The sequence below is a fragment of the Melampsora larici-populina genome (assembly GCF_000204055.1).
Source record: "Melampsora larici-populina 98AG31 unplaced genomic scaffold MELLAscaffold_5, whole genome shotgun sequence".
In the NCBI taxonomy this organism is placed as follows: Eukaryota; Fungi; Basidiomycota; class Pucciniomycetes; order Pucciniales; family Melampsoraceae; genus Melampsora; species Melampsora laricis-populina.
This window is the reverse complement of record NW_006768769.1, coordinates 39,695-64,294: the sequence shown is the minus strand read 5'-3', so window position 1 is coordinate 64,294 and position 24,600 is coordinate 39,695. Positions and strand designations below refer to the sequence as shown.

Genomic DNA, 24,600 nt, shown 5'->3' with positions numbered 1-24,600 from the left:
TTGTGAATGAGATCCAGTGGTCACAAATCAATGCCCAGTATTGATCCTACTACCGTGTGAACCAACTACTTTGCCAATAGCTTGGTGATATTTGACCTTGACACATGAGCATCAAGAAGTGGTGACTAAAAATTGAGCATCACCACTCAAGAGACCCTTCAAGATTTCAACCTGAATACTACCTTTACCGATTCCAGTATGTAAAGCTTTCTCGTGTTCAAAGGTCGATCCGGCAGACGCAATCTCTGTCAAAACATCAAGATAGAGCTAGTTGTGAGGGAGTGATTGACCCATTTATGAATCAGCTGAACGTGTCAAAGCAAAGGCAATACAGAACTACTTACAGTGGTCAATTTACTGCTGTAAACCCAGTTGTGATCACTGACTCTAAGTTTCAAATGAAGTAGGGGAGTCTCATCGCTGGAGCGCGCAGTCGGTTCAGCTTGCACAGGTTGAAGGAACTGACTTGATGGTCTTTGACTTCCCGGTGCGCCAGGTCCCTGTCGATTACGCACATCATGGGAAAGACCTTTGACTACCTCACCGTACAGAGATCGGATTGCCGCCATCTGTAATTTGAAGATCTTTGGTTGAGAGTTGACTAACTTGTAAAGATTCTGGATCGACTCCTGAACTTTGTCGAGATTCATCTGCGGTGATCCTCAAACCGGCAGCCATTTCCGCCACGTATTGTTCCAGTCAAGATACACCAGTTTGGTCGACTTCTCCATATACAATGTCAACTTTACAGTGACTGGTCTTCGGGGCAGTGGGGAAAGTGACTGGAGATATGAAGGATCTTAAGCAATCACAACCTCCCTGGAATCATTTCAATCAAGTGTTACTTACTATCGCGATACATAGGTGCTGTTCCGATAGCCTCACGACAGTTACTGAGGAGAATTTGTCCAAATCCCTTTGCAAGTCGGTAGCGCTCTACTTTCGATGTGTAAGTATTGTCGAGATGATTTTGCATGTATTCTAACAAAGCTGGGTTGGCTCAGTTCATGATCACCAAATACAAATAATATGATTGTGATCAGCTGAAGATCGAGATGAGGAGAGATTGAAAACCTACTTCGCCACTGATGTCCCGATCGACAGTTTGCAGACGGCCATAGATACTGCAAAGCAGAGATACGTGAGCTCAGATGAAATCGCGCGAGTTCATGAGAAGAGGAAGCGACTTACATGTCGCAAAACATCTCTAAGCAGTCTGACGAACCCAGTTCAGGATGAATTGAAATGACGGGCTTTCAATGGATCAAGGACGGGCTGGATACCTTGAATGTAGGATTCTCTATGCTCCTGGTGAATCGCATCAAGCTGGTTTTGAAAACGTTGGAATTCAAGATGTTTGAGTCCAGTCCAATCAGCTTAAATGAGATGATTGGGAAGAGATGAAGGCGATTAAGTGTATAACCTGGTCTAAATACCATATTTGAAACATAAGTTGAAAAATACAGTAATATTGTTTTGGAATCGATGAGTATTAGGGTGAATTGGATCAACTCGAACTTCAAACATTAGCAACATAAGATAAACAAATCAAATCGTTGAAATTTTTGGAAGATTGATGTGATAAAGATTTTGATTGATTGAGACCTGAATCAAAAACCAAAAAAGAGAACATCAGTTTGGGATTTCAAGGAAAATGATACAATGGTTTCGAAGAGAAACTGATGGAAATTGGTACCATGAGTATGAACTAAGTCCCTGATCACGCTCATTGATTGTTCCAAGGCTTACATGGTCTCATCACTTGGTTTCACCATTGATTCATCTGTTGATGTTTTTACAAGGTGCAGAGTGTGTGATATAATTGAAGTTTGTCCGATTAATCTTACTATTCAAATGCAATCCAAATAGTTTCGATCTTTTTGATTTGATTGATTAATGAATGAATGAATTTGTAAGAATCAACTTACAATGTCTGAAGTGATTAGCAATAAAGGATGGTTTGAGTTGATTCAATGATTTCTTTGATTTTGATTTTGATTTCATTAGATTGTTGGATTTTGGTTTGAGGAAATTTAAGAAGATCCCATTTGATTTGATCTGATACCTTAAAATCTTCATTTCTTGTTTCTATCAAATCAAAAGTTTTAGTAGTTGGTGACTGATGTCGTCTTTAAGTTTCATGATAATTGACCTTGTCTAGTGATTTCTTCTGATGTCGTAAGTAGTTAGTACTTTTGATTATTCAAAAGTTCAGATCAATCGGGTTCAAATTTGTTTGTTGTTGATGTTTCTCGAAAGTACCTTCTGTACGACTGGAACAATGACGGCAAAGAAAAGATCAGTTAGGTCCAGGAAAAGATCATATTGAAGAACCAAAACTGACTGCATTCCAATGCGATTGTTGGATTTTGTATATGTGATGGTGGTGGTATGTATCAAATCCGTGGTGGGATCTTAATCTTTCTCCTATATTGCTGTTGGTAAGGGTAGAGTCATTGGATCTGCTGAGGTTCCATTCCCACTTCAAGCGACTGGCGAGTATTTTGTGTTGAGTTTTGGCGATGGAGATATACATTTGGGGATCCGCTGGATTATAATTGGGATTGGCGACGATCATGATGGTGAATGCAAATTGAATTGCAGTGACATGTTTCTGACCAAGGACAAAACTCGAAAATCACACTAATGGTGGATTTTGTCGAGTTTTGTAAGCGAACCGTCTCTGGGATTAAATGTTATGATGATGATGATCACTCAAAAATTAATTGGGAAGAAAGCCGCCTATCAAGACACACTCTCAGCATTGCTGTTGCAGATGCAACATTGTCAAGACCGAAAAAATCCTTGATGGACCAAGTATTGGAGCCTGATAGGCACGCTGGGCAACATGACGAGGGCGTAGAGATCGTAAATGACTCATCAATGCCCCCGCAATGTGAGTATTCCTTGCATTCTATTACCTTATGTGAAGAAACCAGTGGCAAGCTTAAACATCATTTAGAAAACCGTACCCTCAACAAAGCAGTCACGTCCAACAGCAAACCCCAAACAGAACCACCTGCAGTCATTCACGAGATGACTTTGTCCAATCCGCCAATCACCTCAAAAGACTACGAGTTGGAACTAATGAGGGAAGCTAGGAATTGTGACAAGGGGGTAGAGATTGTAAATGACTTGCTAATACCCCCGCAGAGTGAGTCTGTCATTGCCCAATCAAATGCCTCATGTGAAACAATGAAAAAGCAATTCTCTCTTCCACCGGGAAAACTTTCTAGATTGGCAACACAATTACCTCCACAAGCACCAACAAGACGCCTATACTCGCAAATAGCCTCAAAGCAACAACCGTCGCTCTCACACATCAACAAAACGTCTGCGTCGTGGAATTTATCTGCTAAACTCAATCCGGAGATTGCACTGAAAGCACCAACACAACCGGCAGCTGAACTGGTCCCTGAATGTTACCATGCGTACCTTGACATATTTGAGAAAAGCAAGTCCAATGTCCTCCCTCCACATAGACCCTATGACAATAGGTGTGGACCTATTACCTGGAACAACCCCTCAGGCTGGACGAGTGATCCCTTTGTCACCCAAAGAAAGCGGGGTATTAGATGAAATGCTCAAACGAGGCTTAGAGAACGGAACAATACGTCGTACCACTTCCCCATGGGCAGCTCCTGTATTGTTCACTGGGAAGAAGGATGGCAGCCTTTGACTGTGCTTTGACTATCAAAAACTAAATGCAGTAATGGTAAAAAATCAATATCTGTTACCATTGACAATGGAACTAATTGACAGCTTGCTTCATGCTGAAAAATTTACCAGTTTAGATATGAGAAATGGATACAATAATTTACATGTAAGAGAAGGTGAAGGAAAACTAGCTTTTATCTGCAAACAGGGTCAGTTTGAGCCTCTCACAATGCCTTTTGGTCCCACTGGAGCCCCCGGTTTCTTCCAGTATTTCATTCAGGACATACTCAAATCTCACATAGGACGAAATGTAGCAGCATACCAAGACAACATTCTCATTTATACAAGACCTGGAGTTGATCATAAAGCCGCAGTAAAGCAAGTCCTGGACATCCTCAAAGCGCAAAATGTATGGCTGAAGCCGGAGAAATGCAAGTTTTCAAAATCAGAAATAGCTTACCTAGGGTTAATAATATCTAAGAATCAAATCAAAAAGGAAGAAACTAAAGCTAAAGCAGTTAAGGACTGGCCAGCTCCAAAAAATCTAAGTGAAGTTCAAACGTTCATAGGCTTTGCAAACTTTTACCAACGTTTCATTGGACAATTCTCAAAGATAGCAAGACCGTTACATGAATTATCACAAAAAGACACTCCTTTTGATGGACAACTGGGCGTGAAATATCATTCAAACTTCTCAAAGACACATTTACCTCCGCACCAATACTCAAAATTTCTGATCCATAAAAACCGTTTCTATTAGAGTGTGACTGTTCCAACTATGCTCTTGGCGCTGTTTTATCTCAAATATCTGACGGCAACAGACAACTCCATCCTGTGGCTTTCCTATCTTGCTCTCTGATCAAAGCAGAAAGGAATTACAAGATCTTTGATAAAGAACTCCTAGCGATTGTTAGTGCATTTAAGGAATGGCACCAGTACTTAGAGGGAAATCCAAATAGACTAAGTGTAATAGTATACACTGATCACAAGAACCTTGAATCTCTCATGACAACAAAAGAACTAACTAGATGTCAGGCTCTTTGGGCGGAAGCATTAGGAAGTTTTGACTTTGAGATAAGATTCAGACCAGGGAAGCAGTCAACCAAACTGGACGCACTCTCGCAACGACCGGACCTGATGACAAAGGACGGGGAAAAACTCTTGTTTGGACAATTACTCAAACCACAGAACCTGCCAGCAGATGTGTTTATAGATGAACTTGACTTATTTGAATTGTGGGTAGTTGATGAACAAGAACTTAATGGCAATGAAGTGAATGAAACCACAGATGATAATGACACAGACACAAATAACTCAAGGCTGGTATGGAATGATGCGAGAATCTTAGAAGAAATCAAAAGCAAATCTGAATCAGACCCAAAAATCATTGAAATATTGAAGCTATGTAATGGAACATCATGGATGAAATTAGTCAAAGATTACAGCAAAATTAATGATGTATTATATTGTAAAGGGAAGATTGTCGTACCTAACAATCATGATCTGAAAGTTCAAATCCTCAAGTCAAGACATGATAGTCGACTTGCAGGTCACCCAGGAAGAATGAGAAAATCAGCATTAGTAAAAAGAGCTTACCATTGGAAGTCAATGAAAGCATTCGTCAACAAATATGTTGATGGTTGTCAATCCTGCCAAAGAATCAAATCAAGAACTATGAAACCATTTGAGTTTAAAGCCTCTGCCAATCCCGAGTGGACCTTGGGTTGACATCTGTTACAATCTGATCACCGATTTACCTGAATCAGATGGTAATGATAGCATACTTACAGTGGTGGACCGGCTAACTAAAATGGCACATTTCATACCTTGCAGGAAGACCATTTTGTCAGATGAATTAGCAGATATCATGATCAAGCATGTGTGGAAATTACATGGAACTCCTCAAACAATCACGTTGGACAGAGGTGATGTCTTCATCTCCAAACTTACAAAAAATATACATAAAGGATTGGGGATAACCACACAGTCTTCAACAGCCTATCACCCACAGACTGACGGTCAATCAGAAATCACAAACAAAGCGGTTGAGCAGTACATTAGGCATTTCACAAGTTATAAACAGGATGACTGGAGCTCTTTATTACCCATGGCAGAATTCTCTTACAATAACAATGATCACGTTGCCATAGGAATGTCACCGTTCAAAGCAAACTACGGCTTCAATGTCAGCTTTACAGATGTGCCTACAGGAGATCAATGTCTACTGTCAGCATAAGCAAGATTAGCTCAAATAAAGGACACTCAAAGAGAACTCAAAGATGTGTTACAATTAACTCAAGAAACAATGATCACTCAACACAACAAGAAAGTACAAGCCACCCCAAATTGGAAGGAAGGAGCAAGGGTGTGGTTGAACAATAAAAATATATCCACAACAAGACCAAATGCTAAGTTCTCACATTGTTGGCTTGGTCTGTTCACCATACTGAAGTGTATATCTGCCAACGTTTATAAACTAGATCTACCGAAATCAATGGAGAAGGTACACCCGGTGTTTCACGTAGGACTGTTGAGACAATTTGAAAGCAGTAAAATAAATAATCAGGATCAAATACCACCAGAACCTATCATAATTCAAGATGACAAAGAATACAAAATAGCCGAAGTATTAGATAAAAGATGCTAAAGAGGGAAGGTAGAGTATTTAATAAGTTGGAAAGGATATGATGCTAATCATGATTCATGGGAACCTGAGAAATCAATGGATAATGCACAGGAACTTATTCATGAATTCAATCTTAAACATCCTCAAGCAGAATCACAATACTGTAGGGTACGGAGAAAGTCATGAGGGTTAAAGCTTTTTTCCCACTGGGTTCTTAATGCTAACCCGTGGAAACATGCTAGCCCGTCAAGAGGGGGTTGAGTCATAAAAGGGGGAGTGGTGTTATGAGCCGTATAAGGCTACTCTACATATGCTTATACATGTTTGCTCTCATCTCTTGTACGCTCTTGAGCACAGACTATGATCCTCATGTTGCAATCTACTTAGTACTAGAAGGACATCTTTAGTCTACTCTCATCTCTCCTCATCCACGTCCAGTCCTCACAAAAGGCGTGCCAACCCCAATTTTGGGGATTAACTTGATGCCTACAGTTGTTATCACCAAAGCTCTCTGACTGGTTTGGCCTGGGCCGGCCCCGGTCCGACTGGTATAGGGGTTCCAATAACACCTACTTTCACCAAAAAAAACGAAAATTTGGGGGTTTCCACCAATTTTGATCTAACTTTTGTATTTTTTTGTGTTTTTTTCTGCTATATATCTGACTTAACTATGATGTTAAGTACATAGCTAGCTATGTAAAGCCATACAATATGCCTGTATTTGATGTGCATCGGTGATATGAGCAGACTCAGTTACGTACAGAGACTAGTCTATAGGATCTAAGGATGAGGGATTGGGTCTTTGTGCTGCTTTGTATCTTATAACAATGTATGATTGAATTGTACCATGAAGGGAAAGGTACAATGGATATGACGTATAACAAAGTATATAAAGACAAATGTTACAGCTATAAGCATATCCTAATAGAATGATCCAATTTGAGATCATAACAATCAGGCTCAAATCAGCCCGCGGTCCAACTGGTTGGGGTCTTAGATCAATTTTTTTTGCAAAAGTGGCTGTACAGGTCCATGAGTACCATTTCGTGGGTCCTCTACACCTGAACAGTCCAAAAATGGGCTTTTCAAGAAATATCATGTCATAAAAAATACCAAAGTACCGGGTCAACTGCCCTGATTCTTTGTGCAGGGAGCCAGTCAGAGGGCTTTGGTGATAACAACTGTAGGCACGCCGTGGCGCGCCCACAAATTGGCACACCGAAGCGTGTTTTTTGTGCCGTGCCCACAACCTGACTTTGAATACTTTTGTCAATCTGAAGAAAGTTATAGCATGTATTACATATGAATACCTTATCCTGTTGAGCAGATAACTGAGCAGAACTGTATGCACATGATAACCACCTATTCACGGAGCCTGCTACGCATATGTAGTGTGGGTGTTATGGCTCAGATGTGGAGTGATAGATCATTTTATGACAAATCATACTCCCAATCATTCTTTTCTGCCCACTTGGGGAAGTTGATAATGTTTGCAGTGATTGATGATAATTTGCCCTGATACAGTCAAACCTGCACACATGCATAACCAGCCAAAATGCATAACCAGCCAAAATGTATAAGTTTTGGCTTCCACCCAGCTGGTGTGGGCCAGCCACCAAATATCTAGTTAATTGCATAATTACAGCCATTCCAACAATTGACGGTAGAATTCTTCATTGGTGTGTTGCATCCGACTTTAATCCAAAAGTCAAAAACTAGTTAAAGCTGGCTCAAAGTGACAGGTCTCCCCAGCCTCCTTGTTCATTTGCGTGCAAAACTGGGTTTAATCCAATTTTGACCTCTGTAGATTTAACCTCTAGAGCAACACATGATCATAGAATTCTACCGTTAATTGTTGGAACAGCTGTATGTCAAAAGGACAGCACTATTTGGCAACCACTTTTATTAACCCGACACCCGGTTGGGTTTTGGTACTTATCCACGCTTTGCTCGCACAACCCGGACCTGTCTCCGCCAAATTTGGCCACAGCCACAGGCAATCCAGGCATCAAACAAGTAAACAGCTTTTTTTTAGAAAGAGGGCTCCTCACCATGAGAACCCGGGCTAAGAACACCTCCAATCAAATATCAAACCGGGCTACCACCACCTCTCTACACTTACAGCAACATTGAGCTTCAACCATCTCATCTCCTTTGAGACAAACCGTTCAAGAGCCTGGCAACACGCAATCTGTTCAATACAATACGGATCTTCTCAGTTTTGATCAACAATCAAAATTGATCTGTCCATTGGACCAACAAGGGATTCACCTCTGACTGGCAAAAACGGTATGCAGGTTTTGGTGTTGTACTTTTGTCTTGATCACAATCACCATCTCATGTTTGTTGTTTGATGGGTTGTTGTTGTTTGTGTAGGGTAACTTTTCTCTCAGTCTCAAATTCTCACGCTTGTTGCTCATGTCTTGCTCTTTATGTGTACTTACTCCCTCTTACTTACCCTTACCACTCATTTGCTTTTTATTTCTATCAATCTGTTTTATGTGTTTGGTTTTGAAACCCAAAAGTGATTGATCTCTGTGATGAACAGATCCAAGAGTTTGAGTTCAACACTTTGATTAAGGGTAAAGTTGACTTTCAATGCCAAGAGAAAATGAGACATTTGGTGAACAAATTGGTTGCGAGAGTGCAAGCATGTTTGCTGAGCCAGCCAGCGCGATTTCAAATCACAATTTCAAATTCAAACTGGGCTATATTTCAATCAAATAGGGCGTTGAATAACAGGTATCCGAAAACCGGGCATCGGGTCAAAAAAGGCGGTTGCCAAATAGTGCTGTCCATGTCAAAAATCATAATGCATACTTTTTTCACGTCCCCAAAATCTCATCACATCCCTATAAAGCACTCTGGGAAGAATGTTTTTCCATTGAACTTGAACCAAAACCTTTGCAACTGGCATTTTGGAACATCAGGCAGCCATGAGCCTTCTCTGGGATCAAACCAACCCCTTCAATTCAACCCAAATCCAGAGACCGGCTGTGGATCTCCAAGCTTTTGAATTCCCAAGATGAAACATCATTGGTCTTGGATTATGAAAGTTGCAAAGATGCAAGCAATTTCTGCAATCAAAGTCCCCAAAAGTGTCTTTTTGTACTTCTATTATTTTATTTGAATTTAATTCTTGTTGCAAATCAAGATCAAAAGCAAGATCAGGTCTCACGTAGTTTCATCTGATAGATTCTTTTGAAGGAAAGGTTTTGACCCCGTGCATCATGATGTTCAGATGTTGTGGTTATCGGCCGATTCCGTTTTTGGTAGGTGTACAGAGGCTGCAGGTGGTTCGTGTCACGTGATTTTCCCCACATATGTAGGAAATCAAACATCCCCGCGGAACGCGAACGAAAGGTGAAACTCAGTCTCCATGTCATGTCAATCTCGACACATACCTGCCGTGATACGCCTTGCGCATGCCGAAACGGATGGTTCAAAAGTCTTGTGAAAAATTGCCAACTACCACAACTGTCCCCATCGCCTCGCACAAGTCTACCCAAAATGACAATCATCCAATGCCTCTTGGTCCCGGCACTCATATGTTGTGTATATGGTCAGTTGAACCTACAAAAGAGGGATTTCAACGCTGTAGCTGTTTCTGGCCTCCCTGAAGGACACATATACGACTTGGGAGAAGCCGCTGCCCATTATGACTCAATAATTTCCTCTAGTACTCTACCAAGGCTCGGGAGCATAAGGCATGGCTCGGAGTCACAGAGAGCAGATCACTCGTACCAGAAACCGTCCATCAGTGTAACGGATTTCTCGCATAACACCGGGATTGGGGGCTACCATTGGCGTCGACGTCACCATAAAAACCGCTTTAGGAAGTCTGTAGGAGGTTTGCATTTATCACATGTTGCAATCTCTAAGTCTCCCTTGAAGCTTATGATTTATGACATATGACCAATTCTGCAACACAGCATTGCAAGTGCTCAACAGAAACCTGCTGGATAAACGGAGGGATAGAGAATATAAGGTGACACTTAGCCCAAAGAAGCAGACCGAAGAGGTTCCGAGCTCAAGCGAAAGAAATCAACATGCAGAATCAAGTCGCAAGTTAAGCGAAACAAAGAAGTATCCCTCCGGAAGGCCGAGTTTTGATTTGGAAACATCCACTGAAAGTTCGGGTGGTGGGTTGAACTTGGGCACAATGAAGAAGTTCAGCTCCGGAAGGCCAACTATGAATCTTGAAACATCGCCTGAGAGCTCCCCATCCGGCAGCCCACGAGATCATTTCTTCCACGGTTCGCCACAGCTTCCAAGAGCAGAGGAATTCAGAGATCACCACATACAAAGCCATAGTATGTAGTTTTTGGTTCTGATGCATGAAGCTTTTTCGAAGATTTCGTCTGATAAAAGATTACCTGTACAGAAACCAAAGCCCATCACAAATACCAAATGAAGGGAATGATTGATTGGTTCAAGAGTTTCAGGGATAGATTGTCTTGTAGAGCATCAAGTAGCGCCTGCCAGATCGAATAAAATTCTGATGCAACAAATCTGCACCGGGTGTTATCGTGGCAAAATTGCCACGAAAGGGGATTTATCATTTGAGGGTTGAAGAGGTTGAAAGAGAAACTCCGCTCAGGTCAACTGGATTGGTTCTTGAAACAGAATGATCTCACTTCTCATTTATTTTTTATCTTTGTCTCTCTTGATTCGATTTAGAGGTTCAAAGAAAAATAAAAAGAGAATAAGCGGCCACCGTGATACATCAACTAAATTGTCCTAGAAATTTCCACACTAGCTTTTTGATTTTTAAGAAAACGCTCCGCCAATAAATTATGGGATTGAGAAATGGTTTTGAATCGAAAACTTTGAAAAATTCACACTGTTTGAAACAGTCTTTGTAACTCTTATCTTTACTTGTATCTGATTTGTAGCAATGTTGTGAGGATGAACTCTTATCAAGCCGAAAGTCGTATACCTTCGCCATTGATTCCTGAGTGCGCAGTGTTTTCTATAGGAGACAAGTGTATTTGTTCAAGGGAATTTCCTTACTCATGGTTTACTCTTACTGTATTCGGTCAAGTGATTTTGAGACTTCGAGTCACGAGTGTTATAATTTCAACAGTTGTCCAGATGAGAAGAAAGATGCAGAGGTCAATTTACAAAGGCTATATAATGGATTAACAAAGGAGTAAAAGATTGAGTTCCGAGTGAGTGAATTTACCATAACGAGCTTCAGAATGATACAGCGCATGGACGTGATGAAATAATCGATACAATTGTCCATTGTGTGGTTGAGAAGTAGTAGCATAGTAATGTGCAATACAAATAAGTTATGAAATTAGAACAAAGGATATGGCCGATAAGAAATGATGATAGAACGAGGTGCTGCTGATTGTTCGCATTTGCACCCGCCACAGCTTAAAATTAGTTCCCGCAGACCGGGGTTGGAGGCGCAATCCCTACGCCACCCCATGGATCTGGGTAATTACAACCCGGTTGAGGTACAAACGCCTTGGCAGTGTCATTAGGTTGGGTCCAGCCGGTACCCAAAGCTGAACTGCTCACGCCTGCAATCGGAAGAGGCTTCAGGGTTATCAGCGCGCCAGTTTGCACGTACTTCGGTAGCGAAGCGGTTTGATATGAACCACCGTTCGGTGCGCCTAAAATCTGGGCCGGTGGGAAGGCAGCATAGGCACTTGAAACCGTAGCATCGATTACTCCAGCACCAGCACCCCCTGTTTGCCATGTAGCCAGCTTCCCTGACCAGGGAGAAACTACGGAAGTACCACCCTGAGCAGTCACTACGTCAACACATCTGCCGTTACTTGCCCGTGCGTCTGGCCTAAAAAAATCGGGCACCATAACAAGAAGTTAATCAACGCTGTTGTGAAAGTTGGATGAGATGTTTTCACCTGATATAACCGTTTTGAAGTCCATTCAGATAATTCCACATCGGGTTGGGAGGGTTATCCTGATTAAGAGACTTGCCGATCTTCCATGTCCAGAAGAACGAATTACGCATTGAGTCTTGCGTAGTCTGTGCTAGATCCGCGAACGCCTCCTTAGTAGCTGCAGACCACTGACGATGATCTAGCCACTGGCTGTGGACACAAGAGACGATAGATGAGTCACACGCAAGGAAGTGTAGACGAGAAAGTAGGACTGACTCGCAAGTACCCATTTTTTTAAATTGCCCGTCGGCTGTTGCTGGTGTAGGATATGTTCCTTCGTATCGAGTTCCAAAGCCAACATTATTGACAAATCTATCAAGTAGAAGAAAGTGTCAACATTTCCCGAGGAGTTTGTGAGAAAGGATCTATGTAAATCATGAATAAACTCACAAGCCGCAATCATTCACAGCCAATCTTGATGCAAGAAGGATAAAAAGGGTAAGTCATTTAAAATGCACGCGTAGATTACACCTTTCTCAATCAGAAAACTGAAGAAAAAGCTCACGAAAACTCTCCTCCCACGTTGAGGCCAAAACCTGACAGCGTCTCATTGAAAAGTGGAGCCCATTGTAGACAAGGCTTCATGGAGTTGTATCCCATACTATCCGTGTTTTGGGGACCGAAACATAGGTAGGAGTGAGTGTCCAATCCGAGCCGGTCAGCTCCAGGAAGGTATGTATCCCATCCTCTCTGGCCACCGCCAGAGCCACCAAACCCATCGTGAATAACCATGAAAGGTCCATTACCCTCGCCCACACCTCCGATCATTCGAAGAAGTTGGTAGACTTGGTAATACCTGTTGGGGTTATAGGAAAAAATACGAGTGAGATGGGCAACGTTTGCGGACGAAGCAATGCGGAGTAACGCGAGGCTTACCATGATCGAAGCGGGGCCGAGCCAATAATCGAAAGCTGAGCCTCATTCAACACAGAAAACATGGGAACTACATTCTTGTATTGTGGTTGACTGATAAACTCAGCAAGCGTCCTGATATAGTTCAATGACCTCTATGAGTCCAAACAACGCCAAAGGCATGTTTAGTGCTGTGGATATAAATTATTACTGAGGGATTCAACATACCTGAGCATTGGCGATACCCATCGCCCCGTGCAAGAAACCAATAGTCCCAAACTTCCCACTGTGATTCCATCCATTTTGGGATCCTGGTACGGCATGAAAGTCGAGATTGATCCTCAGTCCGTACTTACGAGCCCATGTAATTGCCTTGAGGAAGTATTTGAAGCATACACCTTCTAACAGGGGCTCTCCGGACCAGGTCTCCATCATCCACCATCCAACAGGAAGCCGGACCCAATTCAGACCGGCAGCAGCGATCTGGGCGAAGTCTTGCTCAGTAATAAATGTAGAATAATGATCTTCAAGGGTCGAGGCCAGAGACTTCCCGAGCTGAACGCTTAATCCCCACTCATCAACTATTGGGGTAGGAAGATTAGCATATGGTTCGAAGAGGGCGGGTGTGATGAAAGGTTCGAGGACGAGCCAACCACCGAGGTTGACACCCAAAATTCGGTTTGCAGCGTAGTCCCAACGCTCCGAGAGTGCTGGTTGGTCAGATTGCGGCCTAGCTGTGTCGTTGAAAGGTATGGCTACCCAAGTGCCGCCAAGCGTGTTATTGTAAAGGAACTTGGTACCGTCCTCGGTCTATGCTCCCATTTGATGAAAGTGAGAGTCAGATAACTGTTATATGGGCCGTCATCATATCTAAGCACGAATGGAGACAAACCGTGATAGTGTCGCCGCCCACACCCCAGAGTTTACCGCCAGTAGTTGCGCCGCCACTGGCGGTAGCTCGACTACTTCCTATACCTGTTGTAGACGCTTCATTGTTCGAAGAACTAGTGCGTGTCCCGAGAACAACTCCAATGGTGACAGCTACGGCGATAAGAAGCAAGAGAGAGATAGCGATGGCGCCGATTATTCGATGGCGCTTCCGCTGTTTTACAGCGTCTGCTTTAGTTACGACAGCTTGGGCAGGTATCGTCTTCGTTGGGCTGCCGTCTGAGGGGGAGGAGAGTGAAGAGCTTTCGTGGCCATTTGACGATAGATAGTGAAAACTTTTAGCCGGAGGCGGATCGTCATAATTAAATGGATCCTTTGGCATGAATCTGTTACGTTTGAGATGGGTTTTCTTATTTCAGCTTGACAAAAAAATGCTTTGGTGGCAGAGGCGGAAAGCAGATGAGCAAGCAAAAATACTGACGGTGTTGACACATCGTCCGGATTCATTGAATTGCGATTGATCATGGTCACATCGCTTTGAGAGCTCATTCCGCTTATAGGCCTATAGTTGCTCAAGGCGCTACCTGGAAATCTGGGACCAGGTGTTGGTGATAGTAGAGAAGTGGTGACTGTAAGCGGAAAGTTTGGTAGAGAATGGGAAAAAAAGATATGCGGTTATTATGTATGACGGAACAAATTATACATAGGAGAAAAGTTGCGCAAGCAGGTTGTGGTAGCAGCAATTGGTCAAAAGAACAGCAAGTCCAAAGATTGTAGAAAACCCAAGGTTAATAGTGAGAAAAAATTGTGAGTATGCGTGGAATTTGAGAAAGAGTACGCAGTTTAGGGGTATTGTGGAGCCAGTCCAACGTAAAGCAGAAGAGTGTATGCGGTCGGCGGGAAAAAAAAGTGGGACGTGATTATGGATATTTGATGAAGTTTTGGGCGGCGTTTACGATTTGGGATGCATGTTGTCGAGTATTCGATGATAAAAAGGTGTTGTTACGAGGATGTTCCCAGTCATGTTGACGATCAGGTGCAAATGACCAAATGATGATGAAGTTTGTCCAGGGATGGAGATGTTGGGTAGGTGAGGAGAGATTGAATTGTATGATAATTAGTATCAACGTCGGTCGGCAGATTTTGAGAGATAGTCGGTAGTCCAGGCGTGATAGAGATGTATGGCAAGAAAGATAAAAGATCAGTACTTCGACGACGCCAGACAGATAAAACGAAGGGAAATTTCAAAAAATGACGCACCGTCCTCATCAGGGGGAGTCAAGCGGTTCCGCTCGACCATCGCCAATGGTGTAGACTCCGTCATGGCTAAGAAGCTAGATGCTCTGGAGGCAGGGAAGAGATCACTTGTGGGGGAATCACAATAAGAAAAGGATGCAAGTAAAGTTGGTAAACTCCAGCAAGTGTTTGTTTGATGAGATGCAGCTGATTTCTGCTGGTAAGGAAGAACAAGTTGAGGTTTGTGCTGGGTTGGAAATGCAACTGCGATGATAATCAAAACGTTGGTTGAACAGAGAGACGGTTTTGTGTGGGATGACTCGCTGTACTGAAGAAGAGAGTCACTGGTTTACCAATAGAAAGGAATTCCAGGTGAATAAGGGAAGGCAAGTGTTACCGCGATTACAGAGTAGAGAGTGATGATTACTACAAGTCCGGGCAATGTCAAGGACGGAGAACAAAAAGCTTGGGCAAGTATCTGAACCGGACAAAGCTGAGAAGGCAGAAGCACTGGAGCTGGTGTGGGTAAGTTGGGCTACGATGAGCTCCTGGGTTTTCCCTACTTCTTGACTCGACTTCGCTCAGCCATCCCTAGAGGGTGGTAGATTAATTTACAATTGCACCTGAACAAAGTCCCATGATTAAACCATGATCAGGCCATTGAACAGAAGGGGCGGAAGGGTTCAAAGCACACCGAACAACGCTACATCGTGTCTGATCGCACCAGCTCGAGCACATTGTCGTCCTCCCACTTTTGATCTTCACTTCGTCAATCGGCCTTCGGCCAGAGAACTCATTTATGACAATGATTCGATCAAAGCTATCGTAATACACGTACGTACATATAAAGTCCGGCTTGGCCTTTCTTGTCTCGTTCCCGTGGAAGTTATGTAGTGAGCTTATCGTGAGAGAATGTGACTTTGCACAGCGGCATCGGGCGCAGGTGAGCGCAGGTCCATAGATCCATGAACCAACAAAATGAGACTCATTGTCACAATCCATGAACAACGGTTTGAATGATACGGCACTCGTCCATGTCAATATTCAAAGGGGATGTGCAGTGAGATGCAGGAAACTGGCTTGGTCCCACATCAGCGGTGGACAAATCTGGGTTTTGTTCCTTCAATTTGTACGAAGAGATTCACTTGAGCTTGCAATGATGAGGTCGAATTTGCTTGTGTCAGTGTAAGGCAACAACTTTTGCTTAATAAACTACCATTTCACAGAAAGATTGATATGTATCTAGACTGTGGAATAAAAAATCGCTTAGTTCACACAAAGGGGATGAAAATTAATGGAAAGCTTGGCTTCTTAACTAATCTTTGCCTATGGATGGACACGGTGAATCATACTTTTTTCTTCCAGAGCAACCACGGCTAATCGCGCATACAGTCAGGGTCCTGGTTCTTGCTACTTCCTGGCTCAAGAAGATTCTCGTGCTCTTTCTCTTGTCGCCTTCGTCATTTCACCGACGCCAAGACGGCCCACAGTATAGTCCATAGGCCGGCCAACCTGTCCAACCATCACTTTAGTTGGCTGTGCAATAAATAACCTCCAGTCGTTTGCTCTCTCTCTCGTCATTCGAATATGGCTCTTCATTCGCTGACAACACCTCCTGAGAGGCGATTCTTCCTTGCTCTGCCTCAAGTCCATCAGCACCTTCGGTATTATCCGAATTTCACACCGCGTCTTTATCGGTGAAAGGTTGACACAGTCAAACTCAAAAAGTTTGCAACTTTGGCCGCGCATTCTGGGCAAGCTTTAAGTTTGTCCGGTAAATTGTACGCGAGAGCTTAAAGATGTGATTAACACTTGCCCCATGCAAGAATGAACCAGAATTGAGTCGATCTTGCTAGATCGTCATCTACATGGGATCATCCTCACTGAGCTTGAATTACTTACCAATCACTCATTCGATCCAATAAAAAAACGAAGTATCGCGAGCTCATGTGTGTTCAAAGACTAAAGAGAAGGCTGACATCATTCCGGGAGGCTCGAAATCAACATCACAGCTATGACTGGGCATATTTATTGAGGGGATCGAAAAGCGTTGATCCGCGACTTTGCGGCGTAGAGGAACCTGTTCCGGCCATTTGGTTGTCTGCGCCGAGGAACCTGCATATTACGCAGTACATCTTAAACATGTCAATTGATATTGTGATGAGACGATGACCTGACGATGCTGACATCTCGAGAAAAAGTGACTACAATATATTGATATCGTGCGCTGTGTATAACATCTTATTACTCTGATGTTTCCGAGGAGTTGTCAGTATCATCCATGAAAGCAAATCCATCAGCTTCCGCATCCTTCATGGTTTCCGAAATCCTACAATCAAGCGCACTGATCGCGTCGAACAGAATGTCACTTTGACCTAAGCACGCAACAGATCACAGTGCGATTCAACAATCGAGGTCAACCATCTTTCGAAATGTATGAAAGAGAAGGTCGTACCTGTCCTGTATATCTTGATCATCTTTTTGATTGGTTCTCGTACGCCTTTCCAATTATGCTGATCATCTGTTTTCCAATCCATAGCATTTAACCGCTCGTATTGAATCTCTAGCATAGACTTGAACAAGTCTAACGCGTTCAGTTCGTTCTCCCAGCTTATACGTGTTGACATACAATGTAGCAAAGTACCAGCTTCAGTTGATGGATTGCTGCTTTCCACAGATGAGAAAGCTGCTTCGATGATATCGAGCTCTTCTGGAGTGCTGGACACAAGCAACCTAAGCTGGGCTAGAAGTGCATTGGGAACAGGTTCTTTGATGGTTAAATTATGAAACAGGTGAGAGTCATCCAAACTACGAAGTACTCGCATTACTAACTGCCGCTCGCGATCTGGCGACTGTGGTATAGCAACTTTCAGAGAATAAAAGTCATCAGGGTTTGATGGACTGTCTTGGGGCCTCTTGGAAAGGTCCCAGTCCTTCTGCTCCAATGCAAACCCGTATCCCAGAATCCATTCAGCGGTGGATTTAGCCCCATAGTTATTGAAAACTTGAGAGCCTAGGTTGATTGAAAAAATGATCAGACAATGTTCGCAAGTCTGTCATAGCGATGAGTGTCCTGGAAACCTCACCTTGGCCAATCACATCTAAATTTACAATTTCAACGCAACTCTTTGGGTCACCTTGATGCCTAGAACGCCATTCAACTTTGACTCCTCTTTGGTGGTTCAACATGTCGACACCCGGGAGTAAAACCGGCACAGATTGTGATATTGAGTCCAGACTCATCGACTGATGTACATTGAATGACTGCTCAGTGTAGACTTGAGAGGTAGATAGGTCTCTTCTTCGGATACAAGGTTCCAAGAGCGTTGACGGGAACGCTCTCGATGAGATGATGGTGGACGCCCATAGATAATCCGAGCTGTAATGGTTGGACGCAGCGTCAGTGCTTTTGGGCCTCGATAGGTTGACCTTCCATACGTAGGAGCCGTTCGGAATGATGTGGATGAGAGAGTCGGTAGGTATTACCCTGCCAGACGACCCAATAGATAGATGTGTAGCTCCGGTACAAATGTCTTGATCTGACTCATTATATCATCAAATTCTACGCCCCAGTCGCGCCGACGATCAAGCGTGGCCTGATATAGATTGGTGTATCGCAGCTTCTCTAATTCGGTGGGACTCCAATACAACGGCGTCATCAGCGCTTGATCAGAAGGTAATAACGCGACGTATTGTTGATGGACATTGAATAGATCGCCCATGAGATCTGGAATAAGGATTTTGCCTGATCGTAGATGATTGTCTGCGTGTAGTAGTATGATGGAAACAAACGACTCTGTTCAATATTGGACCCAGTGTGATATAGATTGTACTTCTCTCACTCACCTCCGAGACACTCTGAACAGGACTTTGCTTCGTTTGTAAGGCGGGTGAGCAACAAGTAAAGACACATCACTTGATGATCTGACCAGGAAGAGGTCAGATTTTCCGACGACAGGCTACAAATGCTCTTCTCGATGTCTGATCGCTGTAGCACATCCGTAGGGTCTTCACTAGTTTTCAAACCCGCCAAAAGTTTGGAAATTCGATCTCGTGACTTGCGAGGCGTGATGGCAATGTCAATTGAGCAGCTGACGAGTGAGGTATTCGGATCAATCGATTCATCTGTGTATATGCACCAACCCATCTTGCCCTCGCCTGTAAAAAGTGACCCCAACCGGGCTTTGATGAGATGACGAAACGCAAAGCAAGACTGAAGTGATCTGATCCTCAACTTCGTGTCGTCGTTTCCGTTTGCAAGTCTTCTGACAAAATTAATGATGAATGAGATTTGTTCCCTGTTTGAATTAGCCATGATCCCAGATGACTATCTGAAAACTTCATTTTGGACGCGTCCGACTGGTTATCAAGAAAATGGATTTGATTTAGAGGGAGGTTCGTTCACTGAGACTCTGTCGGTGCTCTGCCACATGCTGCTGAACTTGCTCAGCTGTTTTGGTTTCAAAAATTTGTGTGTATGTAATGCAGTTTGTGTAAAAACATATTGCACCATAGAAAGCCTAGTACTGAAATCGTCACATTGTGAGGAACATGCTCAGGACCCCGGAGAGCGCCTATCGAGGCACACAATGTAAAAATCTTTATTCTCTTATGTTTGCTGTGAAGTGCTGTGAATTTCATAGCTCAAAAAAGGTCTTCACACTTGTATGGCTATGGATTTCAAAAGTGACAAAGCCCCTTGCTTCTTGCTGGGCCTTGTTGAGGGAAGTGCAAGGGACTGTATCAAGTTTTTATGAATGGGGTAGGTGATTTTTACACAGACTCGTTTACACCGGATCATTCTGTGTAAAACCGAGTCGGTGTAAAATTCCAAAAGGTGGCCGGGTTCTTAGAATTCTACACCTCTCTCGATTTTTTTTTGTCTGTGTTAAAAAAAACAGTGTAAAAAAAACAGTGTAAAATTCTTGTGGCCGGTGGCGAGTGGCACGGCTGTGTAAAAAAAGTCAGTGTAATAATCACGGGCCCCGACCCGAAGTGTATTTTTACACCGAACCGGCTACACCGAATTGCCATGTGTAAGATCTGGTCGGTGCAAAAATCCCATTCTGCTGAGCTCACCTTCAATTTTACACCAATGTTTTACACCGCATCTGACCGACACTTCAACGCACAAACTTCAGATGATGGAATGCCTGAAGGATACCACACAACCCAAACATCAGACGTATATACCTGATGTTTGGCATGGTATCAAAGGCATGCAAAAGCCTTTCGAAAAAAATGAAATGCCGCCCTTTCACCATTCCCACATTCCCACATATCCACATATCCATGGAGTGGAGGCCCACGTGATATGATTACGGTTCTGATCATATGAACAGAATCAATCCGGATCGGAAATAGGAATTCCAACCACTTTCGGATCGCACGACGAACATCTCAAAGACTTCTCGCTTTTGTTGACAACCATTTCTCGGTTTTGACAACCTTTAGTTCCTAGTCTCTTCTGATCTTGACTCAAATCATTTCTTGATGACGCTTTCGTCCTTTCCTATTGGTTACATTTAAAGCATCCCTTGACGCTTTTGTACTTTCAACTTGGTTTCTATCACTTCCACCATGGGGCAGACATTCTCCATTAGGGCGGTTCAAGTAGCCTCTTTACGACCCAAATTAGAAATTTCAATTTTGTTCGGTGCCTTAAAATTATACGTAAAATTTTAAGGCCGCGAGCCACCTTTAGAGGTGGCTTGCTGTTTTACAACTCACAATTTGGTGTTAAAAATTTTACAGCTTTTGCCTGCTTGCAGCAAGCAAGGGTTGAAAAAAAGGTTTTTTTTTCCTGCTGTTTGTGCCTTGATGTATTTTTTTTCGTATGTTTGTGCCTTGCTTTAACGTTAATTTTTTTGCAAAAACTTTTAATTAATTTTTTTGGGGGTTGTTGCCCCTGCTTTACCGGCTCTGACCTATGTAGCATGTTTGGTTTACCTGCTTTGGGTTATCATCGCTTTCACAACTTCTCCTCCTCAAGTTTCAGCTCATCGGTCAGAGTTTCATTTCTCACACAGCAAGCTTCAAAGTTGGTCTTTCAATCTCAACTTGGAGATTTTGAAGGGTATCATCAAGGGCGACTGACATATACCTGTGTTTGGATATTTCGATAACAGCCCAATTCCGATCTCGCAGACTTGAAATCGGACATCAATTGTTAGTGTTCAGCGTCAACGTTCCTGCTCGGACATCTCTGGATGCTTTGATTCCCCTCATTCTTTTCCAGGATACGTCAAGCGCATACCCGTCCACCGATTTGCAAACGACCTTTGATATATAAGATCTTCCGCTTGTTGAGGAAACCAGTTTGCTCACTTCACCACCGAGAAGCCCAATTCATTCACCTTTTGTCTGACCTATTAGTTTATTCACCTTTTGTTTGACCTAATAGTTTGAAGGTCTCGTGGTTTTCTTTACCTTTGTAATAACTGACTTTCCGCTGGTATCATAAGACGCTGATTAACACATGTTTCTGTTTCTGCTTCGTTGTTTTTGATTTTATCATATCATCATCTCCAGGATCTTCTGCTCTTGCACTTTGATTTGCTCTGTAGGGTCATCTGATCTTCGATATCGAGTGCGCATTGTGTGCTATTAAGTAGTAGGTCAATTTGCCCTTGTTGTGAGACCGTTTGCTTCTGCAATACTCAAGCTAATAACAAATCATGTGGTCCTTTCTTTCCAGAACGACTTTTTGGCCCTGCTTAAACTCAAATGGTTGCGTCACCAAGATCTTCCCCGCGGAGGTCTCCCAATGGCGCGCGTCGGCCTCGACGCACAAAGGCTCAGATCGCCGCCGACTTGGCTTTATCTGGCCATGTGGTTGGCTCGAAACCTAGTGCTGCAGCCGTGAAACGTTCCCGAATTGCTGCCAAGAAGCGAGCCGAAAGAGCCAAAACCGCGAGTAACCTCAAACGGTCCAACATGGACAGCCCAGCATTTGAGTTATTGGATTACAAGACGATACTTGCTTACCTCGCCAAACCCAATGTGCTCAACTCTCTATTCGGCGTTGGCAGTCAAACCAAGGTAACCGGTATGCCGATGAGTCCAAAGACCCTTCTCAACATGCTAGCGATCAAACTCAACAACAACTTCAATGAGCGTCACAACACGACTGACATGCACCTGACTGGGCGGACCCTCCTCCTGCGACTCAGAAGATACAAGGGTAAGTACCAAGCCGCCAAAGCTTTCAGCTCGAAGACTGGCGCTGGCCTCGAACCCAAACACCACGCTCGAGGGATTCACACCATGGACGCCTTATTGGAATCAATGTGTCCATGCTATCCAGAAATGGATGCGCTTTTCCGGGACAAAGGAAACGTGAACCCTTTTGGTATCCTTGACACTGGCCTTGGCCCTCAGGAGGAAGAGTCTGACGATGAGTTCAAGAGTCACGGTGATACCACCGATGGGCATGACCACTCTCATTCCGCTCTCACAACCGGTCAGTTCCAAATTGGCACCGATCTCTAACGATCTTAAACTAACAAACAACACTCCTCAAATGCCTTCCAGGTACACAAACCGCTTTACCACGTCGGCTTCCAAGCGAAGGGTTTGGGGGCGTCTTTGACACTCGTCCTATGTCACCAGGTAGCCCAGTACCTCCCACGGAAACCATTGGAACGCCTAATCCTCTCAACGCCCATTATCGCAGGTTCCTCGAGAATGAGGCCTCCACCCACTCCCAAAGGTGGTGACGTAGAGGACTCGCTTATTCTACCTGTGATCCCTCCAAAAACACGTGCTACCGCGACTGTCACGGCTCGCTCCAAATCTTCTTCTGGTAAACTCGCTCTCAACGCCGAAGATCAAGCTTTGAATTCAGACGATTCGGTTGGTCTCCCTCGTGTCACGCAAAAGAAGAAGGGTACCGCTTATCCGAAGAAGAGGTCCTCTGGCAAGTACGCTCTCACGGCGGAGGAACGAGCTTTGGATTCCAGCTCCGATGATCAAGCCAACCCCACGACAACAGTGCCCGCGACTCAAGCCAGTGTTCCCCGCGGTTCTCGCCCAACTCTCTCTCGTCGAGGTCTGGATCCTCTTCCGTCTATTGACCCAGCCAATATCCATGTGAAAGATCAAAAACAAGCTCTAGCAACTGCAATACAACAAGCTAACGAAGCAAAATTGGAGGTCATTGCGAAAGCTCAAGATTGGCGTCAAAATTACGACCAAGCCCGAATGAAGGCGGACGAAGCTAGACTGCAAGCAGAAATGGACGATCACAAATCTACTCTGAGCTGGACTAAAGAGCGTTACTTCCTCGACCGTGAGGAGCAATGCGAATCTGAAGCCAAGAGATTAGCTCAAGAACTTCGCAAGGAACGCAAGTCTTTTTGTGAGAGGTTGGTTTTGGAAGGAAAGACTCCCCAAGAATTGGAGGCCTTCCTTCGTCTTATTTACCCTGACGATGTACATGTATAATTTCATGTAAGTCACTCTGCCATCCACTTTCTCGTACTTGAGATCGAGAAAGCTGAGCACTTTGTACGCACTTTGTACTTCTGTAGGTAGCCTGTGATACCGCTTGAAATGTCCTTCCGCTTGAACCTGTTTTTATCTTCTGTACACGCTTGTCCTCCTGTGTTTATTTTTCTGCCTCTTTTGATCTTGTGCGACTCGCCTGTCATACCGCTTGAAATGTCCTTCCGCTTGAACCTGTTTTTATCTTCTGTACACGCTCGTCCTCCTGTGTTCATTTTTCTGCCTCTTTTGATCTTGTGCTTCTCTGGAACCTGTGTTCTTCTTGTCCTCCTGTGCGATTTTTATTTCATCAGTGTTTGTCTTCTTGTCTTATGTACTGTCTTATGTACACGCTTGCTTCATGATGTTTGTCCTGGTTATGGTGGTTTGAACGGTCATGCGTAATAGGAGGAAACATATTCTTCTCTGTATAACATACAAGCGACTGTCGGTCACAGAGGGAGAGAACACCATCTTGAGATGAAACATATCCATCTTATTACAACATAGAAGCTTATTACAACATAGAAGCTTATTACAACATAGAAGCGAGCATATTTCTCATTTTATATCTAGTTCCGACTTTCTCGTTTGCTCAGATCAGACGAAACACTTGCGAGTTGGGTAAGTTGGAAACACACGCCAGGGTTAAAATTTCATACGTAAACTGCACAATAACGAACAAAACAAATAGACAAATAAGACAGGCAAACAACAATCAGATGAGAACGAGGAGATAAAATAAAAATTTGGCAGTAACCACGAGCTACAGATCAAATCAGCGTATGTCATCCACCATTTGCTTTTTGGTATCAAAGCCTGTCGGCTTGTCTTTCTTATACGACGTGTTGCTGCCTTCAGCCATATGGTCAAGCTCTATCCAACGATCATTGAACATCGTGAGTTTGAAGTTTAAGTCTACTTTCGTTAGATGATCATTCC

General features: G+C 43.5%; 4 protein-coding genes across 4 annotated transcripts; 1 reads left to right on the top strand and 3 right to left on the bottom strand.

Annotated features, from left to right (window-relative positions):
- Positions 1-111: 111 nt before the first annotated feature.
- Positions 112-1,205, bottom strand: MELLADRAFT_93363 (uncharacterized protein; the record flags this gene model as incomplete). Its single annotated transcript, XM_007405825.1, has 5 exons — positions 112-267; positions 345-661; positions 850-999; positions 1,079-1,146; positions 1,192-1,205. 5 exons carry the CDS (start codon positions 1,203-1,205, stop codon positions 112-114), a joined length of 705 nt encoding a protein of 234 aa, XP_007405887.1.
- An 8,588-nt stretch (positions 1,206-9,793) lies between these two features.
- Positions 9,794-10,604, top strand: MELLADRAFT_102970 (uncharacterized protein; the record flags this gene model as incomplete). Its single annotated transcript, XM_007406256.1, has 2 exons — positions 9,794-10,133; positions 10,216-10,604. 2 exons carry the CDS (start codon positions 9,794-9,796, stop codon positions 10,602-10,604), a joined length of 729 nt encoding a protein of 242 aa, XP_007406318.1.
- A 1,067-nt stretch (positions 10,605-11,671) lies between these two features.
- Positions 11,672-14,320, bottom strand: MELLADRAFT_33723 (family 5 glycoside hydrolase; the record flags this gene model as incomplete). The annotated part of the gene is made up of 8 exons (XM_007405824.1): positions 11,672-12,089; positions 12,160-12,344; positions 12,411-12,510; positions 12,589-12,612; positions 12,704-12,994; positions 13,075-13,205; positions 13,279-13,860; positions 13,943-14,320. The coding sequence occupies 8 exons, from the start codon at positions 14,318-14,320 to the stop codon at positions 11,672-11,674; spliced, it is 2,109 nt and encodes a 702-aa protein (XP_007405886.1).
- Positions 14,321-17,321: 3,001 nt separating this feature from the next.
- On the bottom strand, positions 17,322-19,579 carry MELLADRAFT_76796 (uncharacterized protein; the record flags this gene model as incomplete). The annotated part of the gene is made up of 6 exons (XM_007405823.1): positions 17,322-17,549; positions 17,630-18,187; positions 18,261-18,553; positions 18,661-18,937; positions 19,021-19,332; positions 19,410-19,579. 6 exons carry the CDS (start codon positions 19,516-19,518, stop codon positions 17,419-17,421), a joined length of 1,680 nt encoding a protein of 559 aa, XP_007405885.1.
- Between the last annotated feature and the right edge of the window lie 5,021 nt (positions 19,580-24,600).